At 38.4% G+C, this 18,198-nt stretch overlaps 2 protein-coding genes across 6 annotated transcripts in view; both read left to right on the plus strand.

Moving 5' to 3' along the window:
- Positions 1-18,198, plus strand: part of LOC108960305 (probable disease resistance protein At4g27220) — a 97,572-nt gene that overhangs the window by 50,686 nt on the left and 28,688 nt on the right. For 2 of the 5 annotated variants that reach the window (XM_039314915.1, XM_039314916.1), the window contains exon 2: positions 7,641-7,709. In XM_039314915.1, the coding sequence (XP_039170849.1) occupies positions 7,641-7,709 (69 nt within the window). Of the gene's footprint in view, positions 1-6,211; positions 6,468-7,630; positions 7,710-18,198 lie in introns of those variants that run through there. The other 3 variants (XM_039314919.1, XM_039314920.1, XM_039314918.1) reach the window with 3 other exon arrangements.
- Positions 10,326-12,735, plus strand: LOC120294623 (disease resistance protein RPS2-like). Its single transcript, XM_039314922.1, has 2 exons — positions 10,326-11,214; positions 12,504-12,735. Exons 1-2 carry the CDS (start codon positions 10,425-10,427, stop codon positions 12,506-12,508), a joined length of 795 nt encoding a protein of 264 aa, XP_039170856.1. The 5' UTR covers positions 10,326-10,424; the 3' UTR covers positions 12,509-12,735.

Genomic DNA, 18,198 nt, shown 5'->3' on the forward strand with positions numbered 1-18,198 from the left:
GGGAGGGATGCTGCCACCGCCACACCGCCCGACGCATCGGACTGGGTGTGAGACCTGAGCGTGACGAGTAGGGGCTGTGTTTTTTTGGGAGTTAGTTAGCCGACACTTATGATGGGGGGGATTGTACACGTGTGATGTAGAGGGTCGAGGGTTCTTTTTGAGGTTTTAGGCTGGACATGGCTGAGTCCTAGCTTTTCCTTTTGATGTACCGACCCAAGAGTAGTCCCATCCTGAAAATATATGTAAATAAAGTGTCGTGGCATGTTTATAAAAATCCTGATGTTTAGTGGTGTGTATTTATATCATGGTTGATAGGGGGAGAGACGTGATATTTAATTTGCTTCCGCTAATGAGTCGCGCTGGGACCGTTTTGTTATAAAAAAAAAAAATGTGTCTATGAATTACGATGCATCTTCTAAGGAGAAAGGTAATAAGGAGTAACATTGGCGCTGGTGACGACCTACGAAGGGTTCGGGGTGTCACAAGCAGGTCCTGAACTGAATGTTGGCCCCCTTGCACACCGCTCCGAGCCCTCTCCGAGCGACGCCACTGCAATATCCGTGACTCCGGTCGCCCTTGTTGCCATGTCCAATGACCACGCCTACAGCACCTCAGAGTGATGTCTGTAGCAACTCTCCGCCGATCCTCACTGGAGCTCCAACGACCCACCATCACGGCAACCCATCCTTGAGCCATACCGAGCCCCGTCGCAATCCACGAGCCACCGGTTGTTAAATCTCGTTTGGAAGAAAATTCAAATTAGGTAGTTTTTTATTTTATGTTATTTATTTATTTTATTATATTATTTCTTTATCCGAAGTATTCCTTAATGTATCCAATTGAAATCCTTGACTGATATTCACAATTCGAGCAACCTTTTAAATTAGGGATTGACAGTCCCATTTCCGCACCTCAAATCCGACTTGCAATCGCATGAAAAATCGCTAATCAAATCTCACGCTCGAGATTCGATTCGCCATTTTATTTAAAATTGACCAATCCGATCCCATGTACGGGATATGATTCGTCAATCTATGGATATCGATCTTATCTTGCCGATTGATGTCATGTCATTTGATCGATTTTGTTTTCGTAAAAGAAAATCCAAAAATTTTGAGTTAGATTAGGTTTGTCGTTTTAGGGTTATTTTGCATAGGGAATTTATTTATTTCGATTTTTTGAAAAAATAAAAATCCAAAAAAATGCATTCACTTAGGATGTTAGTTTTTTTTTTTTTTAAATTGCACGTTTAATTATGTGTCAATTTTAATTTCGAATTTCATAGAAAAACAAAAAGAAAAAAATTAGAATTAGGGCATTCTTTGCACGTCATTGCATATTAGGATAAGATTGCATGTTTAATTTTTAAGTTTAGATATTTTTCCTCGATAGATTGCATTTTAGGTTAGAGATGACATCCTAGTTTAAATTAAGATTTGACCTAACCTAAATCTTAATATAAGTTGGATGATATCTTAATTTGGATAGATAATTTTTTCAATTTTCTAATTTTGAATTTCATGGAAAATACCAAAAAAATTGTCTTTGAATAAATTAATTTCATTCTCTAGGATAGGTCACATGCTCATTAAGAAAACACAAAATATTTCACTTACGTCATATATTTTAGGTCATATTGCCATGTTGTATCATTTCATGTTGGATTAGTAACATTGCATTGCATAATACATGATTCTCATTAAATAAGTGAGTGTGTGTTAATTAGAAATCATATCTAGGACTGTTGATGTGAATTCTGATCTAACATCGCAGATGCTTTCGATACCATGGGGTAAGTCCTACAATTTATTCACCGTGCTATTTGGGTGTTAAATTGGTGATTTGCACACCCGCGTGATAACTTCACATATTAGGGAAGTAAATTAAAATCAATTCAAGCTACTTGCCAAACATTTTTTTTCAAAATAAAAGAGAAAAATACCGAAAGGGCGTTAAAAAAATCTAGCGTAATTAAGTCCCCGAACTCATAAATCTCTGGTTCGTAAGAGTAAAGTAAATCTCCCATTACTTTACTTATGTTTCTAATCGACCCACCAAAAATAAATTAATAGCGATTCCTAATTGAATAATCATTTGCATGTTAAGAACTCAAACCTAAGTCGTGAATTGATATGGGCTTGGGAGAACCTGAGCTAAGTTTAGGCTTAGTATTCCATTAGCCAAACTCTAGGTGGTTCACCCGAGGTCGTCACGACAGTTCCTCGAGGGGAAGGGGGACATTTTCCACTGCTATCTTCCATAAACGAAGCTCCAAAGCGTGAATCCAACAACAAAGCCATATGGTAACTGTGAATATATCTAATATGCACGTTTGAGTAATAGGTAATATTCATTAGGATTTGTTTCCTCATCCACAACCGAACATTGATTTTTTTGTTGCTTTTGACGGAATAATTAATCGCACAGGAGTCTTAAAAAGTGATGTTTTGATCTTTAAGGATTGAGATCAACTTATCGATTTTATACGTGAAATAATCAAGTTGATTAAATATTGTCCTAATTTGAAATGTGGATGATATCTTTAGCGATTTGATGATATTTTGTGATTTAGGTGATTATATTACTTTATCTACTTTCCTTACCCCGATAAATACAAAAGGATTGCTTTGCATATTGTAACATCCTCAACTTCGAGCCTTTTACATGGTAAAAGAGAAGTCCGAACTTGGTTTCATTAGTTGAGCTCGGTTGTGTCGCTTCCTCTTATCGTGTCTTAGGCACGAATCTTGGGCCAAATGAGATAGTCGATTGTGGTCAAACTTGATTAGTCCCTGCCTAATGATAAAGCCTTCAAAACTAAGATATTCCAAGTTGTATTTAATGCCCTCATCTTGTAGTTAATTAAGGAGCATCGACTAAGATGGACATGTGGCACATTAGGCCTTAGCCTCATAAGACAAGTATGAAGCTTGGACTAGTCAAACTTTCTTAGAAAAACAAGTGTAACAAATGTGAATTCATGTGAACGTATTAAATGATGGGGTGCAAAGGATGTCCCTATAGCCTAGGCCTAATCATACCCTAAATACCTAAGTGTGAATTGTGGACTTTGGAGCCCATGAGGAAACAATCACGCACCCAAGAGGAAAAGAGAGAGGAGGCAAGTCAAGTTCAAACTTCGAACTCAAGATAAGTTCACATTAATATCTCTTGGAATTTAGCCATTCAATGAGCAAGATGAAGTGTCAAAGCTATCCTAGGACCTAGTTGGAAACTTGGAGGATAAGGATGTCCAATAATTAATGCTTCTTGACCAAGTAGGGCGCCCCCTCTGTCCAATTAGATATACAACCCAAAGAAAAAAAAAATTGTATGTAATTGTGTTAATTAGAAACATATATCTAGGTTGAATTTGTGATTATTCTAATTAACATTACAGATGCTCCCGTTGCTTTAAAGTAAGTACTTCTTTTATATCTTTGCAATTTGTTTGTTGTTTTGATTGTCGGGTTTTTCATTAAGGGTTGCGCACCCGTATAATCACTTCACATGTCTTTAATCTGCCTATCAAACTTTTGAATGAAAGAGAAAGGTATTGAAAGAGCGTTAGAGTAACCTAGCCCAAGTCATCAAATTCGTAATCGCTGGTTCGTAGAAGTAAATCAATTCTCTCATACTTGGGTATCTAATTGACACACAAAAAACCGACTCGTGGTGATTCCTTGACAAAAATCATTTGCATGTTAAATCACTTGAACCTAAGTTGCAAATTGATATAGGGCTAGGAGAGCTCGAGTTAAGTATAGGCTTAATAATCCATTAGTTAAATCCCTAATTGAAGCACTTGAGGTAAGGTCATGACAAATGGTCGTAATTAAGTTCTAACACTAAAATCTCCAATATTCAATTAGATTAGGCAGGTTTGATAGGACTGGTCATTTATACTTAAGAAGATTTTACTTAATTTAAAACTCAGTTTGAATATTCAGTAAAGAAGGGATCACCTAATTGGTTCAATGTAAAAAAACAACGAGAGAAATTAAAAATCTTCCAATTTATGTGAGTAAAATATTTTATTACTTTAATATTGCTCAGTTGTCTATCTTCAACAAGAAACTAATGACTGCTAAGGTTCTTCAATTTTCAAATATTACCACACAGAATTTTCATTTCATTTTCAGCCTTAAAGAATCATGTGCCAAGTGACATGGGAGTAATGTGATATGATAATTTCGTTGAAAATTTCATCGAAAATAAAAACCGAGTAAAGGTCAATAAAAATCTGAGAAAACTGTTTCAAACCCTCTTTAGTTTTTTAAATATATTTTGAACGTACGAAGTCCAAAAATCTGAAATTAAAGTATGTTATAGAACAAAGTATAATGAGAAACTTTTTTGAAGAATCCCTCACAAAACTCATACCACAAAAAACGAGTATAAAATTGGAAAAAGTACAATCTCTGATGAAACCAAAACAAAAATAGCAAGTATCCTCGGTTTTGTCCTTGACTTGTGCCATTTAAGCTCAAAGCAACATAAATCTCAACATTTAGTACTTCAACAACTTAGTGAACTCAATAAACCATCATTTCAACAATGCTCGCGATGGACGTTTGCTGAAATCGCCAACTAACATGACTATGTACGAAATCAACCAAGACGACTAAAATCTGAGGAATCAACCTTCGCGCATGGCAATCAACCTACGTAACATAAAAAGGAAGGCAAATTACTTGCCCGAGTCCTAGGTGAGTGTCATTGCGGTTTGGTGAGGTCTCGGAAGTTTGAGGCTGTGGCTGGCATTGTGTGTATTTGACATTGAACGAGTGAAAGAAAGAACGACAATTCATGGTTGAATCAAAGCATACAAAACCACATCAAAATCAAATGGTTATGACGACAAAGAAAGAGTTGAAGCTCTAATTTCACTTTTGGGTGAAAAAACTAGAGATACTTGCCCTTCTTTGTCATGAGTCTATTAAGTTTACATCAAATGTCGAATCTACACAAGATGCAATTGCGGAAAATCTCCTCTCGTCTTCTTACGAATCTGACCTTTGTTTAAAAACTCGAGGTTGGAAGATCATTATAATGGTAAAGGTTTTGATGAATTCATCTGCGAAGTGCATTTGAACGTTACTATATCCATCAGACGATTTCTTTTGGGGATCATGTTATTCAGGTGATTAACCAAACAAGAAAGAGATCCTAGAATAGTAAGGTTTCATATTTCACTACTTTGATAAGTCACCAATCTACTAACTATCCCATCAAATAAGTCGAAGATTCGTTAGACTACGAAACCTCATTTTGCCGTGATGTGATATATTTCCGATGTGAATAAAAAAGTACCAAATGAATGATTGAGTATTCCTTCAGCTGTTGAGATATATCATTGTGTATGAAAGATGCCCAATGGGTTCAAGGCATAACATCGGTAATGCTATGTAAGCTTTTGTTTACCAAGGGTTTGAATCCCTCTATTTACACACCTTGAAGTAATTTACCATTGATACTAATCACAATGTATCAAAGAAAAGCACATACCCTAATTCCAAAGGTTAAAACTTTCTTTGATATGTATCCCCTATTTCCAAGTCCCCAATCGAAAATTCTAGCTCGAAGAAATAAAATAACCTGGTGCAATTTAATTTTCCTTAAATTGACCTCTTATGGGTTAGTCGCAACTTATGAATAAAATCTTATGTTCATGATTGACTGGGGAAACGATTTGTGATTAATAGGGCTCGGGTGAATCGTAGCCAAGCATAAGCATCATCTTGCAAGAGAAATCGTTCATATTCCCATGGCCATATGTTAACTCATATCATGAGAACATTTGGCATTTTGCCCATGGTAAGGGTCGTGATAATTGTACTTCCCTATAATAGATGCAAATCAAGCAATCACGAGATAATTAGTTTTTTTTATTTTTTTTATGGATCTCGAGTAATTTTTCATGTAGAAAAAACAAAGAAGTAAATTTAAATGCAATTTCGTCCTTTTAAGGATTAGTAATTCTGGTCAATGATTTGGGAACACCATATGGTTTTTTTATGGAATCAATTTTCGGAAATTTTGAATGCAAATAAAATTTCTCTTTTTTTTTTTTTTTTTGTGTGTTTGGTGCTATTTTTTTTTTTTGTTGGGTGGGGGGTGATTTACATAATCCAACGATGGTCTGTGCTCGTTAGAAAACGAACGGTGCAGATGTGCCGAGCACGACGATCGAGGGCACTCTCGGTTTCTAGGGTTTTCTATACCTATATTGCGGTTTCTTCCTCCTCTCTATCTTCCCTCTTCCTTATTTCCTCTCGCCGTATCCCACCTCTCCAAATTTCCATGCGAACGAGATCGAGATCGAGGGAGAAGAACTCGAGCGGGCAGTTGAAGCCGGGCCATGGGAGTTTTGCTGTAACCGGAGTCGAGGGCGTGTGACCAGGGGCTGAAGGAACATATCGACGCCAGAGATTAGCAACTGGACCGGAACTTCAGTCCTCCTCATTGTACGTTGTCTTTTGCCCTCGTTATGCAATTGCATGCCTGTCTGAATTTTCTGTTGCAACTCGTGACGCTCTATTATAGGATTTTTCTACTTAAATTTCCAGATCTTCTATATCTGTAAGAAACATAAGACACTTAAATTGTTTAATCGGCCAAATATGGAACAGAAAATAAACAATAATCATGTCTGGTCTTGTGTCTGGAGCTTTTTCCCGGAAGGCGTTCTCTATCAAATAAGATAATTAATGTTCCGGTTGAGCAAAGAGCGAAGATTTTTATTGGTTTATCAACGCCAAGTTACATAATTGGCTTGACTGATGGCTTCCACTTCAATCGTTCTCAACTCCAACTGGGGTTGAAAGCCTTTGGTCAAGCCAAGCCATACTAGATGCGGGCAAACTGGATAGTTTACCGTCCATCGTTACAATTGATTGGCGTAAAATAGAAATCAAGCAAATTGAAGAACTTGAGGGTGCAGCTTAGCCAGGGCCATGAAATAATGTTGAGAGAGAATCTTAGATGTAGCAGCAAATTATGTGATGTTAGGAGTTTGGAAACTTCCAAATAATCAAATTGGACAATTACGTTGGGTTTTGGTGAGCTTGACTCAAAATTTCACTTTTCATGCTCACTTCACCAAATCTTTTATCCTTACAAATCTCCAATTCCCCGTCCCATTTTTTCATTATGAATCTATGATTTCACATATAGGTTCATATAGGTGCTTGCGATGGGACGGATGCGACTTCCAGTTCTTGCTTTGGGTGGCATAGCCCGTTGCAGAAGTCCCCCTTTTATTAATCCATTTCTTTAGTCTTTAGGGAGCTTGACTTTACTAAAAAAATAAGAAATTTTGAGTTGGTAGAACAATTTGCTGCATCCGAGTCATTCACAGAAAAACTAAGCCGGGCTTGTGTATAAGAAGCAAACGACAGAGCAATAGTTTTTAATCTGAAGAGCAAAATTTGAGCATTGTTTCCTGTCTTTTCAAAAGAAGTTCCCAGGGTCTTGCTTGTTGGTACCCAGTCACGTGAAACATATCTGTTCACTCTTCTGTGGGTTACAGGCGAAATGCCGAGTGCGGCATTTAAATTATGGGAGCTTGTTGAGTTTCTGCCTAATGAATTGTTGTTGATTTGTCTGACATGCCATGCCCATTGAATAGCCCAATGCAGAGGATTTGTCTAACATGCCACGCCCACTGAATGCAGAAGAGGAAGCACCCAATACGGAGGTTCCCCAAGGTATGTGCATCTCCCAATTCCCCTTTTGTAAAAGCTCGTGCAGGATGCTTAAGAGTCAGTCATTGATAATTAATAGGTCTTTGAAAATGGACAGAACAGTGCTCCTAAGTGTGACATTTAAATTTTGAAAAGCAATGGCTCTCTCTATCCCCTTAGATCACCTGCATAAAGAGCATCCGTTTTTAAGACAGAAGCAAAATATAGTTCTCAATCTGAAGAGCACAGTTTGAAAACTGTGCCCACTGAATGCCAAAGAGGGAGAACGCAATATGGAGGTTCCACATGGCATGCATGCATCTCTAAATTTGCCATACGTTGAAGCTTGTGCAGGCTGCTTTATCTGTCTTCTAATCTTCACCTAAGAAAAGGGATATAGGCAGGATGCTCAGATTTCTAATAGTTATGGAGAAACAGAACAGTCAGGAATTAATAGGAAAAGAGGAGTTTTAGAGTCGGTCATTGATAATCACTAGATCTTTGAAAATGAAAAAGACAAATGTTTTGAAGTCTGGCATTCAAATCTTGAAAAGCAATGGCTCTCTGTCTCCTCTGATCTCCTACATGAGCATTGGCGTATATATGATTAAATTATTTGTCAAAGATAATTCCTATGAATTTTAATTTTAAGTCAATTATTATGTGGGGTGGCTAGTGTTTTACTATTGTGACATGAATGCCTACATAACATATCAATTATCATATGGAATGTTGTATATAATATTTTTGTTTGAAAAAGTGAATACAAAGTTACAATTTTTTATATCTGTATGTGTAACATATCTATAAAATATATCTCGGAAGTACCTAATAGTGAATTTTCACTTATAATTGAGTTTAGGTGAGAACGCATGTTGCACCAGCTAAGAGTCAACGAGGTACCTGTAGGCTTGCCAACGCGGATATGACATCTCTCAAAAGAAAGCTGGAAGAACTCATCCGCAGTCACCAAGCGGACATGAACAAGCTAAAGTCGAAGTGGATGAGAATAGAAGAGCAATATTGGAGTGTAGTGCAGGCAATTAGAGAAGGAATATCTTTTCCACCGGAGAAAGTAGCAGAGGTGGAAGGGTTGAGCAAAGAACTTGAACAGATTCTTCCAGTTCCAGGAAGATCTAGCAAAACATCTCATTTGGTGACAATAGAAGAATTATTAGGCAAAGATACTCGACGGAAGGTGAAGGAGATGTTTTACACTATGTTGCGGAATGAGTTTTTCATACTCGGTGTTTATGGTATGGGTGGAGTGGGCAAGACGGCCATTTTGAGGCATGTCTATATCAGTCTCCTTGATTTTCTTCCGTCATATGTATTCTGGATTGCTGTACCTCAGGATTTTAGTGTTTATGCGCTACAAGAAGAGATTGCCAATGCGGTTGGACTAGACAATCTTTCAAATGAGAAGGACGCGAAGAGAAGGGCGGGCCTATTGTATGGACATCTGAATGCAAAGAAGGCATGCATCCTAATTTTAGATGGCCTTTGGAAGCCCTTTGAAGTTAAGGATGTGGGTATTCCAGTTGAAACGGGCAAACTAAAGTTGATAGTGACAACTCGATCACCAGATGTGTGTCGTATGATGCTCTGTCAAAAGCAAATTAAGATAGAGCTTCTCGATATGGAAGATTCTTGGAGGTTATTTTTAAAGAAGCTTTGCTTTGCGGGAGAACTCCCTCGGGAAGTTGAACAAATTGCAAGGTCTCTTCTTGATAGGTGTTGTGGTCTGCCACTTGGGATCATTGAGATTGCAACTCGCATGAGAGGGGTAAAGAAAGAGCGTGAGTGGAGAGACATGTTGGGAAATTTAGAAGAGTCCAGGATGGAGCTTGACGTGTTCAAGCGTCTGCAGCTCAGTTACTTGAACTTGGGTGATGAACAAGTGCAACAGTGTTTCCTGCATTCAATGCTTTGTTCTGGAAATCTCCTTTCAGAAGCTGACAGAGAGTATTTGATAGAGTCTTTTATAGAAGAAGGTTTGTTAGGTGGAAGTGCCACCAGGCAAGGACTGTACGATCAGGGTAACGATATATTGGATAAAATAGAAGGGGCCGGCCTGTTGGATCCTGAAAAAGGGCATCGGTATCTACACCCGTTGACAAGGGACATGGCATTGCATGTAGTGCGGAGCACAACACACATGGTTAAGGCCTATATGGGGTTGAAAGAAATACCGGAGGAAGTATTCTGGACTGATCGTCTAGAGAAAGTCTTTTTACAAGGCAACAAAATAGAAGAAATGCCATACAACGTATCACCAAATTGCCCTAAACTGACGCGGCTGTCTTTGTATGACAATTCGACCTTGGGAGACATCCATGAATCTTTCTTCAGACATCTAAAGGGGCTGACGGTTCTAGATCTGGGCCGCACTGGAATCACGAAATTACCGGACTCCATCTCCCAGTTGGAGAGCTTGGAAGCACTGTTACTGCAAAGTTGTTTCGCATTACGCTTTATTCCTTATGTTGGAAAGTTGGGATCCCTAAGAAAGTTGGACCTCAAAGGGTGTGAAAGTCTTGAAGAAGTGCCAGAGGGCATGGAGATGTTGGCAAACCTGAGGTACCTCGCCCTAGATGGCACAGAGATAGAGACATTACCGGAGGGAGTGTCAGGAAGCTGGTGAACTTGCAATATCTCGCGATTAGAAAGCTAAGGGCAGGAGAAGAGGTAAAATTACCGAAGGTGGAGGAACTTCATTGTTCTGTTTCCAATGTGGAAATGTTCAATGCATGTGTGGGGTCTCTCGAGCGAAATAGTAGCCAACGGTACAGGCTCGTGATGGGTGCACCAGAAAATTTCAGCCTTTGGTGTGGGAGGAAGACTGAGAGGTCTTTACTCATTGATAGTTGCGACCATATCGCTGCGAGTATAGATGGAACAAGTGGTGATGGCTGCGCTCTGCTTCCAGAAAATGTGCAATCATTGGAATTGTCCGGGTGTCATGAAATGAAGAGAGTGATGGAATGGGAGTGGCTGACCACTCTCCTTCCAAATCTGAAGGAGATTATAACAAAGAGTTGTGAGAACTTAGAGGAGATAATACATGGCCCATTGCCAAGCGGAGCCACTTGGCGCCTTACATATCTTGAAGTAAATTGTTGCAACAACATGAAGAGGGCGCTGCTGACGCAAGACATGGTGCTCCACCTCCCTTTCCTCCAAGAGATATTAGTCAAAGACTGCAAGGGCATAGAGGTGATAATGGGCACTGTTGCCAAAATGACGCACTTTTCCTTCCCGAAGTTAATGAACCTTGGTCTATGTAATCTTCCGGAGCTGAAGAGCATATGCGATGGGACCACGAGATGCAATTCCCTCCAGTTGATATCTATTGACAATTGTCCAAAACTGAAGGGGATTCCTCTGCAGCTGCCTGTGCTTGACAATGGGCTCCCTTCTCCTCCCCCTTCTCTTCAAGAGATTCGGATAAATCGGCAGACGTGGGAGTCACTGGAGTGGGATCATCCCCTTGCCCGTTCTACACTTGAACACTTCATCAAGTTTCTTGGTAAGTCCCACACAAATTTTACTTCTTTTATCCTTTCCATCTCCCTTTGGTCCCTTCTAAGGATTGGTTCTCCCGCAGTATGGGTTGCTTATTTTATTCCTAACTTTTATAGTGAGTGTTATACCTCATAACTGCTCAGAAACTAGCAAGTAGGCCCGTGCTACACACTGACAAGTGAATTCCATTACAGCTTGAAAGTGCAGCATACTAGTCATGTTATTATTGAACCTTAGTTGTTTCAATGATGTTCAAGAATTTAAAAAAAAAAAAAAAAAAATCTCCCTTAACTTTGAATAAATAACAATGCTTCTAGTCCTCGCTCTCTCTCTTTTTTTTTTTTTTGGGGGGTTGGGGGGGGGAATTTAAAAGATTTTCTCACACCGGTTTTCTAAAAACAGGCCATTCTGAGTATACAAAATTTTGCATATGCTGATATGCAAATCCCTCTGTTATAAGTGAGCAGTTTTTGTGGTCACAAAATGATCACGACATAGAGATAAGAAATGATTAGTGGCTGCAGAATTCTCGTATAATAAAATTGAAATTCATCATGGCATCCTTGTTGGAAGGATGCTAAAGCCTAGTAAAAGTAGAATTTGATTGGGAAGTTCTACTTTATTGGTTGGGATAGTTTAAGAGAGCATGTTAAATGCTTTTTACGTTTCCTTTTGTTGTCTTTTCTATTTTACCTCATTCGGTACTTCTATTTGCACTTTCAAGTCCTCTTTTTACTTTTTAAATTGATCACTATTCTTCGGGAATACTTTTCATGGACTTTGTATTTCCGATTGCGTATTTGAACTTATTGAATTCCTTTATGTTTAATTTGATTAGGTTAGGTTGGCCGGAGGAGTCTCTAATTTCTTTAGATTGTTTACATTCTCTCTTTAATTTGATCAAAGAAGTCTCTAATCCCTTTAAATTGTTCTTGGAGGAGAGAAATAAATGAGGGGCTAGCTATATCTAGAACCTTGTGAAATCTATGAGGGCTGGTCTTTTGGAAGCACAAATATTGGACAGAAGTAAGATGGGCGTAGGTGTCAACAAGCGAATTGGCCACAGTTCAAGTTTTTCTAAGCTCTCTCAAAATGCACCGCAATCTGTATATAGATTTCTCGTGAATAGTCATGCGGTACACAATGATATTGGGTATGAGTACGAGAAAGGTCCTTGGGCATCAGTTGCTCGCCAACTACAAAAAACTACTCTGCTGCTCCCTTTCTCAACTGATTTTGGGTCGTTTGGACCCACTTTGCGAGCGACTAACAAAAGAATATTTCTGCCCCCAGACTGATGAAGCCGTGGAGGATCCCGTTGAGTATGAATCGTCTTCTGATGGCAGTGGACTCAACGCCATTGCTACATCATCCTGCTCGATTGATGTTTAAAGTACCTCTGAACCTTACGATGACATATGCTTAATTTATGCCTTATTTTATAATCTATGTTAACTACGTCTTGTTTCTGGATTCTTCAGTTTGTATTATCCCTTAATTCTACCTCGTGAAACATTTATCTTTCCATCCCCCCCCTCCCCCGGGCCCCTTCTTCCTCCTCCGACGACGAATCTTATATAGAATTGTTCTGGATATGAATTTGATGGTCTACTACTTAAGTACAATCTACTGTGGGAGGTGTTCTTGGTTTGGAGCAGACTAGTGGCTATTTCATTCGACACGCTTTAATGGCATCCGCAATGTTGACCGTCTTAGAAATCATCTGAGCATCCAACTTGTGACTAATGCTTTCGAGAAGGTTTTCATGCAGAAACCCATTCTTGTCCACTGGTTTTAGCAGGGAAATACTAGCACTTAAATTCAGAACACATAGGAAGACACCTGACAAAATCAAATAAACACGGACGTCTTGGCACGATGAGGTTTGTACCTCTCTGGCTGAGGAAAGTATAATGGGCCCTTGTGAGTTTATGGACAGATGGTATCTACGGCGAATGTTTAGTCAAAAGACTTGACGTTTCGAGCGTCCCACTAGACCTGGCTTCATTCAGTTGAGTCTTGAATATTTAGTGCATGATAGTGTTGACCATCGGTGCGATCTCCCCATGTGCGTATTTCCAGCCTGCGCAAAGAAGGCAGAAGCAGACGGAATGATGACGGAATGACCATTGGTGCGATCTCCCCACGGAATGATGAAGATCAGAAATTCTGATTTTTGTGTTATTGTTGATGTGGTGAACACCATGGTAACCGGGGATTAGCTTGTGGACTAAGAGCGTAGGGCCTGGTAAATTGATTTTGTGTCCGAGACATAATTTGTCTGCGCGAGTTTCATGCTTGAGACAAAAGGGAATGAGCTGCTAAATCGACCAACGGATCATCCGGAGGATGGGCTGGTACTTCACTGAAATAGTGTAATTGTCTCGGGAATTGCATGATTTCCCTATATCCACGAAGAGTCTATACTGAAAAAGTCATTCACAAGGACCTGAAAACAGGCAGTGTACTTTCTGGGCGCTATTCTGAATCTTAAATTTTCAGACTTGGGATTGGCAACGGGAACGAAGCAGAAAGGACAAGTACAAATAATGATACTTAGAAAGTCTGCAGCTTGTTCTTAGAAGATCACTGGTAAACTTTAGGACAGTTTTGAGACATGACTGTTCGATAGGGGCTTTTGCTGCCAACATATGCCTTGGGTGATTTAGAGTGAAATCTGATGATTGTGGATTTGGATTGCTTTTGTTAGAGATAGTAGTAAAAAGAAGTAGGAAATTTAATTAAAGTCATCACCGTAACCATTTTGGACATTCAAGGAGCAAATATAAAAGTCATGATTGTTCTTTCTTCTGGTTTGTTAGTTTCTTTGATTTTGTTAACCCCTGGGGATTTATTTTCAAGCTATAGCTTCGGTGCGATATTGAGCTGAATGGGACGGGATTAAATGCGAATATAGAAGAAAGAACGGTCGACGTAAATGTGGAAACTTGGAATCGGAAGGGAAATAACCTTGTTTGTAATGAAAAAACAGACTAAGCGGTCTTCATTCAGACATAGCCTTTATATGAAGACAAGGAATGACATTGTTCTTTCTTTCTTGGAGATCATAGTAATAATGATTCCAAAATTTGCATTATCAAAAGACAAACTTTACGAGCACACATGAAGTCAGACAAATGAGCAATCTATACATTCGCAGCGTTCAATATCGTTTGCAACAAATCCGATTGTACGAAAGCGCATCATGTCACGGACCAAGGAACGTCACGTCATCAATCCAAAGGGGCTCATCAAGACCATTAGTTTGTAAGGGGATTTATTCTTTGCCCTCGGATTAGTTCGACGAGGATTGATGATCTCAACCATTAGATGAGATCAATCTCCACCGTTTGACTAATGTGACGAGGGTCAACATCCTTCACAATCAGATTAAGCACATTTCTACCATTGAATCGATTAGACGAGAATTGATATCCCTATCGTTAGATAATGTAGAGGACCAACGGTTTGTGATTAGAGGACTTTTGTATAAATAGGGGAGCCCTCTCTCCATTTGTGTCATCAACTTCATTTGAGTATTACAAGTATCTCTAGAGCTTCTCTCTCTACTTTCTCTCTCTAGAAATTCCCTTCATTGAGCGCGAGAGTGTGAGTGAGAGCAAGGCTTACTTAGACTTGACTAGGCGATTCGGAACTCTAAGTGCCTTCGCGATCGAAAGAATCGTCTTGTGACAATCGCGCATTGAATTCCGAGAAAATATAGAATGGAGTGATAATAGGACTTGATCAATGACCTCGGAACCATCTAGGTCAAACTTAAATTGTATATTTTGATTGCTAAATCAGAAGAAGGTTGATGTTAGTCGTAGAAAAAAAAAATATGCAGAAATTCTTGATCTGACTTTAGTCTCTAGACTAGAAGAGATTCTAAAATAGTGACACATAGCTCGTCTTAATGTACACGCCACTATTAATGGTAATCTTCTTGATCTTGTAGGAACCTGAAGATAGACTTCATCTTAACCTTCGCCTTCCCGATTTGAAATAAAAATGGATTTAATTATGAGGAGCACAAAAGATTGGTTGAAGTCTTCAATCAAATGCAAAAAATGCCATTAGCGACATTCCGCCTTTTCAGCAACTGTTGTGTCGTTCTCGTGATAAAATGACGTCATATTGCTTGACGGTGATAATTCATTTTTACTTTTCCTTTTTGGATTATTATTATGGGAAATGGATGTGGAACGTTAACAGACACAAACTCCTCATCCACTGCTATCTCCCTTCTTCTCTGATATTTTCCCACACTTTCTCGCTCTCTTTCCCTTTTCCTCCCTTCCCTTTTAAGTTCTTCATCCATTGTCGACACGCGACTCCATAGCTGGGTTCTGCACGGCCTGGCAGGATGTCAAGTGTACCATGGATCTCTTTGTGTATGGTTCCCTATCGTTCCATTTCTCTTCTGCACAAGAGATTTAGACCCTGCTTTTGCATGTGCATGGCCGAGCGGGCGTGGTGAGGTAGATAAGGGAAGAAAAAGAAGTACCGTACAGTCATCCGAGTGCTGACCGAGCCAAGTTGAAAATATAGGCTTGCAGGCTTTTGAATGGGCTCTGGCCTGAGCCATGATAGCTTCTGTGAAGCTAGTTGCAAATTGTTTCACGTATACATGTCAGTATACGTGAAACAAATAGGTGCTACTTGAATCGTTCACTTTTTCATATTTTACCTGGATTTCTTATCTTTTTAACTACAAAGAATCACAAAATAGCGCACACTAATTTCCATCTATTTTTATCCTTTTTTTTCTCCATGGTTCTAAGAAACCTATTGTGAGTTGCCACATTTTTCTTAGGCAAGTGAGTGGACAAACTTAGATTGAAACAACTAGTCTTCCCCTCCATTTCATTAATTAATATCTGTCTTGAAGTCACCAAAATACAAATCATCCTCCTTACATTTTATTTAAATGTCACTTTGCATCCTTTATTTCTAAATTATCAATATTTTGCACCTCGAGTTAAAGCTAGAGGAGAAAAACTCCTGCTTTGTCCTTGGCTGCCACCCGCTCTCTCGTAAGTTAAGATAAAGTGCGTTTGAATATGATAATGGATTGATCTCTCGAGGGATCATAGAAGCTCCAAGCCCAGAGGACGACAAGGCAAAATTTTTCCTCAAATAGTGTCACATGTGTTGCCACATCATTAACTAGCTAAATCATAATAAGCATATGGCTGTGCAATCTAATGTTCTTTTCTTCTTCTTTTTTCATTATTTAACACGCGAATGAGAGAGGAATTATCGTAAAGAAGGTGAGAGAATTGAGAATAGAATACAAGGTTTGGTTGAGCTACGCAACTAGCTGCCTTCCAATTGATCACACCATCTATCCTTATTGTATAACGCTACTACCAACTCGTCCACACGAAATTCTTGGAACCATAAATTGTTGGCAAAATCGAATGAGAAACGATTCCACCTCCTCAAAATCACTAGGACACAAGCAATTCCTTTGTTAATGACCTGTTTAGTCATTTTCTTGTTTTCGTCCCGGCTAAACCACTACATAGTGGTAGGTATGTAATATGAACAATCCTGTTAACTTTTAGGTTCTTCTTTTTAAGATTTTTTTTTTAATAGTGAATTTTTACTTTCTTGGTAAATCAAATATTATATAAATCTAAAAAGTTTTGAAAAAGTATATGCGAATGTGGTTATTACCAGAGAGTACGTCACTCTCTTGTGAGGGAGGATAAGCAGACAATATGTCCCTCTTTGAGAGCGAAATACTCTCTAGTTATCAGGAGAGAGGATGTCCCTCTCCGGTCATTATGAGAGAGCGACATACTCTCTCTAGTTATTATGGGAGAGGATGTCCCTCTCTGGTCATTATGAGAGGGTGACATGTCACCTACCATATGATGGATGATTTTTATTGTTTAATGACCATGTCGGATGCCTTACTTGGTGTTGATTGTCGCGACCAAATTTTTTGGGTGTGAACCACCTAGGATTTGGTTAATGGATTGTTATCTGCCTAACTCGCCTCCCAAACATATGTCAATTTGCGACTTATGTTCAGATTCTTAACATGAAGATAGATTTTATTTAGGAGTCGTCATTAATCTATTTTTGGTGGGTCGATTAGAAACCCAAGTAAAGTAACTGGAGTTTTACCTTACTCCTACGAACCAGAGACTATGGGTACGGAGACTTTGTTACACTAGATTTCTCTAATACCCTTTCGCTACCATTCTTTTATTTTCAAAAATATTTTTGCAAGAAACTTAAATTGATTTTAAATTTATTTCCCTAACATGTGAGGTGATCATGCGGGTGCGCAATCCACCAATTTAACACCTAGATAAACAATGAATAAATTGCAAAAAAAACTTACCTCAAAGCAACGAAAGCATCTGCAATATTATATTAGAATCCACATCAACAACTCTAAATATGATTTCTAATTAACACGCAATTTCTTTTTTTTTTCTTTTTACTTAATGAGAATCATGCAATATGCAATGCGATATAACTAAATGACCTAATTCTAATGACATGCAATTTCTAATTAAATTGACCTAATAACAATCTTTAAATGACGTTCATTTCATGAATCTAATCCTAATGACATGCATATGATATTTTTTCTTTTTTTCTTAAAGAATGCAATTCATCATATGAAATAAAACTAATTTATTCTAAGACATTTTTTGTTTTTTTTAAAGAAATTCTGAATTAGATAAAATGTGAAAATTATCTAGCTAGATTAAGATCCTATTCAATTTGTATTAGGAATTAGGCTAAGCCAAATCCTAATTTAAACTAAAATATTATCTCAACCCAAATAATTCTAAGGTGCAATCTATTTAAGAAAATACCTAAACTTATAATAAATTAAGAAAAATATTATCTATAATTAAACTAAGTGCAATTTTACCCTAATATGCAATGACATACAAAAAGATGCCCTAACTCTACATGACATATGCATGATGATTTTTTTTTTTTTTTTTTTTGTGTTTTT

This window comes from Eucalyptus grandis, chromosome 6 (genome assembly GCF_016545825.1).
Source record: "Eucalyptus grandis isolate ANBG69807.140 chromosome 6, ASM1654582v1, whole genome shotgun sequence".
Classification (NCBI taxonomy): domain Eukaryota; kingdom Viridiplantae; phylum Streptophyta; class Magnoliopsida; order Myrtales; family Myrtaceae; genus Eucalyptus; species Eucalyptus grandis.